The sequence below is a fragment of the Nothobranchius furzeri genome, chromosome 12 (assembly GCF_043380555.1).
Source record: "Nothobranchius furzeri strain GRZ-AD chromosome 12, NfurGRZ-RIMD1, whole genome shotgun sequence".
In the NCBI taxonomy this organism is placed as follows: Eukaryota; Metazoa; Chordata; class Actinopteri; order Cyprinodontiformes; family Nothobranchiidae; genus Nothobranchius; species Nothobranchius furzeri.
Window position 1 is genome coordinate 3895160 of NC_091752.1, and position 12911 is coordinate 3908070.

General features: G+C 42.1%; 1 protein-coding gene across 12 annotated transcripts in view; it reads left to right on the forward strand.

The window, feature by feature from the left end:
* The window catches only part of LOC107375405 (actin-binding LIM protein 1), a 69702-nt gene that overhangs the window by 33624 nt on the left and 23167 nt on the right, over positions 1–12911 (forward strand). For 10 of the 12 annotated variants that reach the window (XR_011515636.1, XR_011515637.1, XR_011515633.1 and 7 more), the window contains 10 exons: positions 2205–2314; positions 5342–5468; positions 5784–5877; positions 10503–10590; positions 11185–11249; positions 11622–11666; positions 12202–12279; positions 12383–12541; positions 12623–12667; positions 12780–12815. Coding sequence is in view for 2 of the 12 variants with exons in the window: in XM_070542155.1 (XP_070398256.1) it covers positions 2205–2314; positions 5342–5468; positions 5784–5877; positions 10503–10590; positions 11185–11249; positions 11622–11666; positions 12202–12279; positions 12383–12541; positions 12623–12667; positions 12780–12815 (847 nt within the window). In the remaining 10 variants the exon portion in view is untranslated. The remainder of the gene's footprint in view (positions 1–2204; positions 2315–5341; positions 5469–5783; positions 5878–10502; positions 10591–11184; positions 11250–11621; positions 11667–12201; positions 12280–12382; positions 12542–12622; positions 12668–12779; positions 12816–12911) is intronic. The other 2 variants (XR_011515631.1, XM_070542156.1) reach the window with 1 other exon arrangement.

Consider the following 12911-nt stretch of genomic DNA (forward strand, 5'->3'; position numbering starts at 1 on the left):
GAGGACGCTGTTAAAAATGCTGGAAAGCCATGTTGTAAACAGTAATTTCTACTTCTACTACGGTGTAGTGTTGGATGCATGCCGTAGAGCTCCATGCTGCCCCCTACAGTATGGGAGAATATTGGCTCACCGCAGAGACGAGCCGCACGAACCATAAAATGCTGCGAGTTGTGAAGCGTGTTCCAGCCGCGAGCCGCATCACAGCGCGGAAAGTGAATGCGTCAAGCATAAACCAAGCTTTATAAGTCTGCTGTGAAGGACTCTATTGCAGATTGGAGTAGTAGCCAGGGCAAGGTGACCCAGGCTGTGTATCTGACCTGTGAGTCTTAAAATCAGGCCATTCGTGACGTTACACCTGTGTCATCAGCAAAAGCAGCAGCAGGAGAAAAAGCTCTGTTTGACTGTTACAAAGTGCAACTGAGTTAGATATGGTTGAAATACTTTTAAATAAACTTTTCCCAAGAACAGCAAGTAGTTTATTAATATTTTAAACATGCTGCATATAAATGCAACAATAAGAAACTAATTTGACCTTTTGGTAAAAATGGAGCACGTCTGAACGTTCATGGTTCCTCCCTACCCTCTGCGGCTCGTCTCCGCTGTGAGCCAGTATCCTCCCAGACTGTAGGGGGCAGCACAGGGCTCTACGACAAGCATCCAGCACTACACCATAGAAGTAGAAATCACTGTTGTTGACGACATTTTTTCACTGTGTCCTTGTCTTTTTGGCTGTAACAACAATTAACAATATTTTGACCTCGGTGATCTTTATAGACCGAATCATAAAGATGTCTGAACTTAGGAACCTCCACCGCTACGAGCTAACCTCACCCTCTGCGTGGTTAGAAAAATTCCTAGGTGCGCAGTGCGGACACTTTGGGCCGCGCGGAGGGGCGTGGTTGCTGAAATGATGTAATTTGGCCGCACGGAGCCGTGCGGACCTCGCAAATTTGTCAAGCCTAAACCAACCTTTAGATGGCAGTTGCTGCCTTCCCGCTGTTTTGTAATGTACTGCAAAAGTCTCCTGTAAAATTCTGTTTGTTGATTGTGGAATTGACAGACCTACTGGGACACACTTTTAGCCTCTTATGCATGCCTCACAGAAAAGTTCAGATAACCATTATAAACATTTCTCCTTACTCCTCAGTTTGTGTTCTGTCATCATTGGTTTTCTGTGTGTTACAGCATTTTGGCTAATGTCATTTAACCCTTCGAGCCAGGGCGTCCCCTAACTGGGGGACAAACAGGTTTAGCAGCAAAAGGCCTGTGGTGTCAGATTGGCATGCAAAAGCAAATCACGTCACAAATTTTTTATTATTTTTATTGAATTCATGCATTTCTTTTTAGCTTTGATATTTCACACAGTGATATTGCAGTTTGGATAAATAGCACAGCTGTAGTTTGGATTTTTTAAATGTAACTTTTAATGGAAATGCTTTAATAATTATATTACCTTTGTAGATAGCTGTGTTTATGACCCATGTTATGTAAAACGCTTCAACCAGATTGATGAGCTAACGGCTAGTCTGAGTTTTTTTCCCTCTGATAAAACAACTCAGACATCAAAGACCAATTATTTCGAGTAAAAACCATTTTTAAATCTTTTAAACTGCAAAAGCCCTTCCATGCCTTTTTACCTTCAGAATTCTGTGGATATTTGCTGCAACACCAGTTCCTGTAGTCCTTCTGGCTGGAATTTCACAATAATATTACCCAAGTAACCATGTTATATAACATCTGCATTGACTGAAATTCATTTTTCGGCTTGGAAATGGTTTAAAACACTAACCCTAACTGACTCAGTCGTTACTAGTCTTTAGCTGGTTTGTTCGATCACTGAGAATGTCCATTTCTTCAAACTGAGCTTATTCAACAAGGTCTAAAACAGGTAAATGTTCCGCTAGAGCCCATCTAAGACATCTGAACTCCTTTTAACAGCTCTTTTTCTCATGTGTGAAAATATTTGCATCATATTAATGGTCGCGGGCGGATGTCGAGATGGACTTCTAGTTGACAACTTACAGTAGAACGTTGCATGTCATTCCTGAGTAACGATCTTCAGGCTGACAGCGTTGACACACGTCTTCGTCACAGGGCCTCGTCATCTTCAGCCCCATCAGATAACCTGCAACCCTCAACTAATGAACCGCAGCATTTGCCAAGGGGGCGACAACTCACGCTGTCCTGTTGGCTGTCTCTTTCAGACGACCGTTCCCCGCTGGTGACAGGGTGACCTTCAACGGGAAGGACTGTCTGTGTCAGTACTGCGTCGAGCCCATGTCTCCAGGACCAAAGGACGTGCTGGGCTCCAGCAGTAAGTGGCTATTGTGTGCACATACAAAGCACAGGAAGGAAGCCAAATTCACAAAATGCTGCAGCGGACTGGAAAGAACGGAAAATACGTGTTTTTAAAGTGTTCCGACATTTCCCAAAAATGTGTGAGAGATTCATGGTGGCTGAGTTTTTGATCGGGTCAAGCCTGGATTCTTCCATCATGGTTAACTGCTCAGCTCGGTTTAGTTAAGTGGGATTAATCCCAACGGGTTCACAAATTAAAATGCCTCTTTGAGGGTAATGTGGTTTGAGTGGTTCCAGGCAGTCAGACGCACACAGATGTGATTAAATTATTCATGTTGGCCCATGTGGGCTTCAGGAGATCCGTTATCTTTAAACATCTTTGGTGTGTTCTTGCTGTGTTGAAATTCTAATTCAATCTCAGCCAGACGAAGTTTGCAGCCGCAAACGAAACATTGCAGGTAAATAAAACCGTTCTGTGTTTCAAAAAGAACTAAAAGATGGAATTAGATCCGTTATCTGTTCAGCACCACAGAAGAAGAAATGGACCCGGCAATAGTGTGATGCGGTCTCTTCTCATGACTCATAGCAATTTAATTAGCTGTTTTTTTTTTATCTTTTTTACATCAGCTGGTTGCACATCAGGATCTAGTGTTACACCTCTAAATTAGCTTTTAAAATTTAAATCTGTTAAAAATAATAACATATCTGTTAGCATTTAAAGACCTACCACTGGCAGAGGACATTTTAGTCTCTTGTCCTCCGTGGACACTGTCTTACATTAAATTGGAACATCCCAAATGAACAAAAGAAATGCACAAAAAACATTTCCCATTGCATTCTTCACTTGGTTTGGACATTAAAAGGTTATGTTTAAATCCTTTCATGATTTATGCTTCAACTGTTATTTGTTAGCTCTCAAAGTGTGGCACAGAGAGAAATCTGAACTACACACCTAATTTTAGCTCCACACCTGTGTTTGTTATTGTTTATCTGTAGGTATATTATATATTTTATTATAATAATAATAATAATTATTATTATTAATTTCACTTTTCCAAGATTTACTGGCTGTGGTGGCCATTTTGAATTGGATTTACTCCAAAAGTTAATTAGAAGCAGATATACACCTACAGATGAATATCTGAGTTTCATTAAAATCCATTCAGCGGTTCATGAGGGATTTTGCAGGAACAAGGCAAAAACATTATAACCTCCTGTAAAAATGCACAGGATCCTTTGTGGAGAAGGAGATGGAAGCTGTGCCAGCCCTTTCATCAGAACTTTGCTAACAGAACCAAATGTAAAAAAAACTATTTTTAACCAACCAGCTAGGTGGTAACAGCTGTAAACTGGGAGTTAACCAGGTGTAAACCAGATAGTAACCAGGTGGTAACCAGGTGCAAACCGGGTGGTAACTAGGTGGTAACCAAGTGGTAACCCGAGTGCAAACTGAGTGGTAACCGGGTTTACACCAGGTGGTAACCAGGTGTAAACAGGTAGTAACCGGGTGTAAACCAGATGGTAACCAGGTGGTAACCAGGTAGTAACTGGGTGTAAACCAGGTAATAACCAGGTGTAAACAGGGTGGTAACCAGTAAGTAATTGGGTGTAAACCAGATGGTAACCAGGTGTAAACCAGGTGGTAACTAGGTGGTAACCAAGTGGTAACCAGATAGTGACCAGGTGTAAACCGGGTGGTAACTAGGTGGTAACCAAGTGATAACCCGAGTGCAAACTGAGTGGTAACTGGGTTTACACCAGGTGGTAACCAGGTGTAAATAGGGTGGTAACCAGGTAGTAACTGGGTGTAAACCAGGTGGTAACCGGGTGTAAACCAGGTGGTAACCAGGTAGTAACCGGGTGTAAACCAGATGGTAACCAGGTGGTAACCAGGTGTAAACCAGGTGGTAACTAGGTGGTAACCAAGTGGTAACCCGAGTGCAAACTGAGTGGTAACTGGGTTTACACCAGGTGGTAACCAGGTGTAAACAGGGTGGTAACCAGGTAGTAACTGGGTGTAAACCAGGTGGTAACCGGGTGGTAACCGGGTGTAAACCAGGTGGTAACCAGGTAGTAACTGGGTAAACCAGATGGTAACCAGGTGGTAACCAGGTGTAAACCGGGTGGTAACTAGGTGGTAACCAAGTGGTAACCTGAGTGCAAACTGAGTGGTAACTGGGTTTACACCAGGTGGTAACCAGGTGTAATCAGGGTGGTAACCAGGTAGTAACTGGGTGTAAACCAGGTGGTAACCGGTTGGTAACCGGGTGTAAACCAGGTGGTAACCAGGTAGTAACTGGGTGTAAACCAGATGGTAACCAGGTGGTAACCGGGTGTAAATCAGGTAGTAACCAGGTGTAAACAGGGTGGTAACCAGGTAGTAACTGGATGTAAACCAGGTGGTAACCGGGTGGTAACCGGGTGTAAACCAGGTGGTAACCAGGTAGTAGCTGGGTGTAAACCAGATGGCAACCAGGTGGTAACCGGGTGTAAATCAGGTAGTAACCAGGTGTAAACAGGGTGGTAACCAGGTAGTAACCAGGTGTAAACAGGGTGGTAACCAGGTAGTAACCAGGTGTAAAGCAGGTAGTAACCAGGTTTAAACCAGGCATAAGAACAGATCTCCTTTGTGGATTTCACAAAAAAAGACCGACTGTAATAAATAATGCATTGCACCCCATCTCCCTTCCCTGCGGGTTTCTTCGTTGCCATCTGATGAGTCTTTAGACAAGGTTACCTATAAATAAGACATGCTGATTCTGCTCATGTCATTACCACAGCCCTGTGCCGCCCACCCCACCCCCATGGTTTGTGTTGCTTTCCCCCTCTTTTATTAAACAAGAGATGACAAGTAGCAGGTTTGTTTAGAAACCAACATCTTGCTCTTACAGAACCTCAGGATCCCACTCAGATGAGGCCTTTAGTGCAGACTGAGGACAGATCGAGCATTGCTCTATCGCCATCTAGTGTCCAGGGTCTGAACTGACCTTTCTTTAAACGCCGTGGTATTTGCTGCTAAACCGTGACGTTTCTTCTCCCCTAGGCTGTGCAGGATGTGGCCGAGACATAAAGAACGGACAGGCCCTTCTTGCGCTGGACAGGCAGTGGCATCTGGGCTGCTTTAAGTGTAAAGCCTGCAGCAAAGTGCTGACTGGAGAGTACATCAGCAAGTAAGCTGCTGCTCCTGTGAGCGGTTTGGTCGTATTCAACTTCACATAAAGTTTACGACACTCAGTAATATAATCAGATCAATGGTGTCCAACCCTGGTCCACATGGACCACCATCCATCGTTTTAGAGGTCTCCTTGCTTGTTGTAATTGGTGGACTTCTGCAGAGTTTTACGACCTGCTGAACAGGTGACTAAAGCACAGAATAAGGTGTGTTGGAGCAGGGAAACAACTAAAACATGCTGGATGGGGATCTTGAGGACCAGGACTGGGCACCCTGATAAACAGCCGGGTTCAATAAATTTTTCTCCTCATAGGGATGGCGCCCCCTACTGCGAAAAGGACTACCAGATCCATTTTGGAGTCCAGTGTGAGGCGTGTCATCAGTTCATTACAGGAAAGGTGTTGGAGGTAAGACATGTGCACAACATGCAAATGCAGACAAATACTCATTTATCTCCAAACCAACCTGTATCAGGTACGTTTGATACAGTTTTAAAGTTAAAGTTAAAGTCCCATTAGGTGTCACACACACACACAGGTGTGTGTGCGAAATTTGTTCTCCGCATTTGACCCATCCCCTGGGGGAGCGGTGAGCTACAGACACAGCCGCGCTCGGGAACTATTTGGTGGTTCAACCCCCCAATCCAACCCCTTAATGCTGAGTGTCACGCAGGGAGGCATTGGGTCCCATTTTTTCAAAGTCTTTGGTATGACCCGACCAGGAATCGAACCCCTGATCTCCCAGTCTCAGGGCGGACACTCTACCACTAGGCCACTGAGAAAGGTTATATTTATATAAAGGTTTTATTTTAGACTTTTATTTTTTTTAAACTGAAACTAGAAGAAATAGCTCAAACTTGGCAGCAGGAAACGAGGTACCGATGTAAGAAAACACAGAACTGACACTTAGCCATATTTTTAACATCTAAAAATGTATTAAAATCTTTTTGTATCAAAATAAATTTAAATATTTATAATTACATTCAATAGCATCCACATTTTTTTATTAATACAGAGTTTAATCTAAATCTAGATATTATTACTGAATTTTTAGCTAAAAAGAAAATTCAGATTATGGTAAAATGAAATAAAGGTCTACCAAAATAAAAGCAGGATGAGGAGACATCTCATCTAAGCTCCGAGATTTGATGATGTGTTTGTGACTTTAAGAAAAATGTTAAAAAAAAAATGATTTAAAACTGTTAAAGTAGCTTGTATTCATTTTTGACGTACTGCTGTTCAGTCCAATGCTTCCTGTGACGTGTGGAGCAGGGATCTCATTTATCAAACATTGCATAGAATCCTTACTGAAACCGTACTTAAGCTCAGCAAAAAAAATGGACTTAAGCAGGTGTGTGATCTATCAAACATGGAGTACACACAGCTGTACGCAATCTCCGCTTCATACATCGGAGATTAACGAGAATGTTTCTCAGCTGCTTTTTAGTCACATCCCGCCCTCACCACGCCCACTTACTGCCATAAATGGTCAATGCAACGTGCCTTGTGGATCTCATGCATATACATAAGCCGGCTGTTGCAGCATTTCGAACACAACTGCAGATCAAGGCAGATAGAGGAAGCGCAATTTCACAGAAGCAGAAGTTGAGGTACTTGTGGGTGAGGTGGAGAAATGAAAGGAAGTGCTTTTGCAAAACAAATTAGAGAAAATCCACGGAGTGGCGCAGCGTTGCTGAAGCCGTCAATGCTGAGTTCTTCAGAGAGATCTGTGGCGGATATAAAAAAAATGATCCAATCAGGATTTGATCCCCAGACTCCCGGGTGAAAGTCACGCGCGCTGACCAGTCACCCAAACAGAGATCTCCCGTGTACAAGTAGCCAGGGCGCATGATCAATCGGGTCACAGTGACAGGACACACACTGTCACAGACGCATGACATTCTGTCTCAATCTGTCCCCCTGCTGATATTCTGCATTACGTATTCTGCGCTTCAGGCTGTGTGTGTGTGCGCGTGTGTGTGTGTGCGCGCGTGTATGCATGTGGGGGGTCTTGTTCTGTGAGAAAACGAAGCGGTACAAGTGATAATGCTGAAGGATTTCATAATTGTACCTGCTCAGCAGCAGCACTGCAGGTGCTCTCCATGTCCAACATGTGTGTAAGCCAGGTCCTTAGTCAGCTTAAAGTTACACACATTTTCCCGCTAAGTTCTCTTTCATAAATCCCAAAGTTTGTGTGGAAAGTTGCTTACGCAGTTTTCCGACCCCGTTTTGTGCGTAAGCTAGCTTGATAAACGAGGCCCTGAACTTTAACGTGTACTTTTATAATCTGACATAATCTCATCAGCGCCGTGCCAAGAAGATTCTAGACATGACTGTAATCATCCAAAATACGAGTTCTTTGCAGATATTTCTGGTCATTACAGTAGCGTCTACGTACACATGAGCTTTCACAAATTATATAATTATTACATAAAACACCCTCTATTATCGTCTGATGCTTGGTGGTTATTAAATCATATCAAAATAAATTTAATTTGTAGAGCACCTTTCACGACAAAAGCAGCCCAAAGGGCTTTACATATAAAAAAATAAAGTAAATGGATTAGAAACTCGGCTTTCGCACATAAAAATTACAGTCAGTTCAAACATTTTGCACACACCCTAACCCTCACCTCTTCACTGCACATCTCACAGCACAATCAAGCTTTTCAGTATAATTAACTGTATATATGTATGTGTGTGTGTGTGTGTGTGTATATATATATATATATATATATATATATATATATATACACATATATATATATATGTATACATATATATATATATATATGTATACATATATATATATATATATATATATGTATACATATATATATATATATATATATATATATATATATAGATAGATATATGTATATATATATATATATGTGTATATATATATATATATATATATATATGTGTATATATATATACACACATATATATCTATATATATACATATATATGTGTGTGTATATATATATGTATATATATATATATATATATATATATATATATACACATATATATATATATATATATATATATATATATATATATACATATATATATATATATATATATATATATATATGTGTATATATATATATATATATATATATATATATATATATATATATATATATATATATATATATATATATACATACAGGTCCTTCTCAAAAACTTAGCATATTGTGATAAAGTTCATTATTGTCTGTAATGTACTGATAAACATTAGACTTTCATATATATTAGATTCATTACACACAACTGAAGTAGTTCAAGCCTTTTATTGTTTCTAATATTGATGATTTTGGCGTACAGCTCATGAAAACCCAAAATTCCTATCTCAAAAAATTTTCATATTTCATCCGACCAATAAAAGAAACGTGTTTTTAATACAAAATAAGTCAACCTTCATATAATTATGTTCAGTTATGCACTCAATACTTGGTCGGGAATCCTTTAGCAGAAATGACTGCTTCAGTGCGGCGTGGCATGGAGGCAATCAGCCTGTGGCACTGCTGAGGTGTTATGGAGGTCCAGGATGCTTCGATAGCGGCCTTAAGCTCATCCAGAGTGTTGGGTCTTGCGTCTCTCAACTTTCTCTTCACAATATCCCACAGGTTCTCTACGGGGTTCAGGTCAGGAGAGTTGGCAGGCCAGTTGAGCACAGTAATACCATGGTCAGAAAACCATTCACCAGTGGTGTTGGCACTGCGAGAAGGTGCCAGGTCGTGCTGAAAAATGAAATCTTCATCTCCATAAAGCTTTTCAGCAGATGGAAGCATGAAGTGCTCCAACATCTCCTGATAGCTAGCTGCATTGACCCTGCCCTTGATAAAACACAGTGGACCAACACCAGCAGCTGACATGGCACCCCAGACCATCACTGACTGTGGGTACTTGACACTGGACTTCAGGCATGTTGGCATTCCCCTCTGCCCAGTCTTCCTCCAGACTCTGGCACCTTGATTTCTGAATGACGTGCAAAATTTGCTTTCATCCGAAAAAAGTACTTTGGACCACTGAGCACCAGTCCAGTGCTGCTTCTCTGTAGCCCAGGTCAGGCGCTTCTGCCGCTGTTTCTGGTTCAAAGGTGGCTTGACCTGGTGAATGCGGCCCCTGTAGCCCATTTCCTGCACACGCCTGCCGTGTTATTAGTGCTTTATGTCGTGAAATTCTGGGTTTCATTGACCCTTTCTATAAAGAGTTATTTGACATATGTTTAGTTGTTTCACCAGCAAGTCTGATGGTGCTACGGTCGGCGATCCAGTCAGGCACGGATTTACCTGTCAGACAGTAATCCAGCACTAATACAGGCCTTTATGGAAAAGGGGAAAAAGCTGCAGTCGGTGGATCAGTGGGAGCAGAAACGTAATCAGAGCAAACACCGTCAGCTGCTCTGCTGAATGGCCTCATTTAAGTATAATTAACAAAGCTACAAGGAATCTGAGCATAAAAATAAACTCAAGGAGAATCTTCCCTGAGAGGAAAGTGCACTGAAGTCGGAAACTCCTTAACCCCCCCCCCTCCATGCAAATTGTAGGCTCCATATCTCCGAGTGGCTGCTTGCTCGCTGCAGTGTCACTGGAGGTTGTTATGCTGCAGCCTACATTTCATTTGGGCGTTTATCTCTTGTGGTTAAAGCAGTACAGGCCTCATAACGGTTCGCCCTGCATGCAAAGTGCCACATTGGTGCAAAAGGACGTTTAAACTCTCCACCCGTCAGATACCAGATACCTTTATGGGATTACATTATGCAGAGCTGCACAGCATTGATGCCTGAAGCGTGTTGGCCGGACCGCCATTTTTGCACATGAGCAGCACACTGCTGCATGGACATTTTTGGAGACTCTTTCTGTTCAGAAGTTAGGTACTTGGTGGAAGAAAGCCCAAGTGGATTTATTAAAAGACTCTCTTCTCAGCAGGAAGCAGGTGGAGCATCTGGAAGTGCCACCTCAGCTTCACTGGTCTTCATCCTGCTGTGACACCACTTTTGTCTTGTGCTCCGGGTTTTCCAGGCAGGAGATAAGCACTACCACCCCAGCTGTGCGAGATGCAGCAGGTGCAACCAGATGTTCACAGAAGGAGAAGAGATGTATCTGCAAGGTAAGCGAATTAGATTTTCTCTTCTATTCTGCAGTTGTGAGTCAGGAGTTAGCCGACACCATATCTCAACATAAATGATCTTATTTAACCTCCTGAGATCTAAATTAGTATTTGGTGTGATTTATAAACAACTTCTAGCCATGACAGATTAGTCAACTCTCATCGACACGAGAGAAAAAAATGTACTAAAAGTTTGACAAACTTCCAAAAATAAAAGAAAGAAAAAGAAAACTTCAAGTCAACATATATCTCAATATCTTTAAATAATAATAAAATAATAAAATATTAAAGTACAAGAAGTCAGTGTGTACATATGTGGACACAGGGTCTTCAATTCAATTAAAAAAATGTTATTAATCCCAGAGGGAAATTGATTGCTGTAGTAGCTCAGAGTAATAATAATAATCAAGTCATCAAAGAGTTGTTGTATATTACAACGGCTGTTGGCAGGAAGGATCTCCAGTAGCGGTTAGGAGGTAAATTAAAACTGCAAGCGACAGGTCACATGCAGTTTATCCAATAATAACTCTTCTTTAGTTGAGAATGAGACATAAATAAAAACGGCGTAAGTGGAGAGTGGCTTTGCGTTCTCAGGGTCGACGGTGTGGCATCCCGGCTGCAAGAACACCACCAGAACAGAGGAGAGACACAGGGAGCGGGTAGGAGTTTGTGCATCTTTCACTTCTTTTTTCTCAATTGCCGCATGAGCCGAGCTACTTCCTGACCACGGGAACAAGACGGAGACTGGAAATATTTAACAGGAAGTTCAACACGAGCCATTATCGTTCCCATTTAGACTCGTTAAGACTTAACCTGCTGTGGTTTAGGTGATCTGTCTGCTGAAGCTGTGTGGAGAGAGTGTGTGTGTGTGTGTGTGTGTGTGTGTGTGTGTGTGTGTGTGTGTGTGTGTGTGTGTGTGTGTGTGTGTGTGTGTGTGTGTGTGTGTGTGAATTATGAGTCAACTAGAAGAGGCACAACCCCTGTGTGATGTTCTGTGACCCCCCCCCCCCCCCCTCTCCCTTCCTCCACAGCTTTTGCCTCCGTCCCTCTTATTCCTCCAAAAAACAGAAAGGCAGGTACTGTATTCAGTATTAACTCTGAACTGACATCACCATCCTGTGTTCCATGTGCATCGGATTCGACTTACTGTACGCCGCCACCTGCCCCTACTGTACCCATGTGACAGGTGCATGAAACAAAGATGCACACAGATTCGGCGGCGCTGATGAGACGTGCTAAATTACCCATCCATCTAACTGCGCTCCATTCAGACCTGCTGCTGCCATCCTTGAACATAAACAAGCATGAGGTTCTCAACAGCATCAAAACACGGAGCTACAGAGCTCATTCACTTTGCAAATGTGCAAATGAATGACCTAATTATGATATGACATGTTTGTGTATCAAAGTACTTTCATGTATTTCGTAAAGTGTACTCACAGGGTGTTTCTTTAATTGCTCACGCTGCATTTAAGGGATAAATGTTGTACTTTTGGGTGTTTTGGGTGATGATTTATATACAGAAAGCAGCTAGAGTTGGATGGTGGTGCATATACTATCTGACAGGTGATTCGTTTGACTTATAGCTACTCTTGTGTTTGCATTTCTTAGCCTACGAGGTCATCGTCTGAGAGTATTTGTTCCAGACCTGGTTCAAGTATACCTGGCTCACCGGGTCACACCATCTATGTGAGAAATGTCTCTCGGCTTCCGTACCCTGACGCTGATCTAACTCCTACAAAGAGCTCAGTGACATGGAATCATAACAATCTGTGTTTGCATGTTCCACCAGGCAAAAGTAGACAATGAGATCCTTGATTACAGAGACCTAGCTGCCATTCCAAAAGTCAAAGCCATTTACGACATTGAGCGTCCCGATCTCATTACCTACGAACCTATGTACACCACATCCCTGGATGAGAGGGAGGAGAGACACGAGGGTGTGGGAGAGGTGAAAACACACACTACAGTAAAATATTCTTTATTTTTCCTCTTTTTCATATTTGATCTTTTATTTTTTTGTTCCTCTCAGCTCCACAGCATCAGAAGGGAACGTTCCCCTCTGCCCGAGGACATAGTAAGCTGTGCCACTGTGTGCAATAAAAACTCACATTACAAAAAACAACAATGGATGTAGGAGCAACATCAGCGTGAAGCAATGTAACTCTGCTTTCTTTGATTCTTTCCAGTCTTCCAGAAACATGTCACCGACCCCGTCAGGAGAGGTGAGCCGGCTGTTCAGTGTATGTGAACATTCTTCAGTTATAAAGTGTGTTTCTATGTAAAAGTTGTGGCCATTGTAAAGAGCTTCCTGAATGACC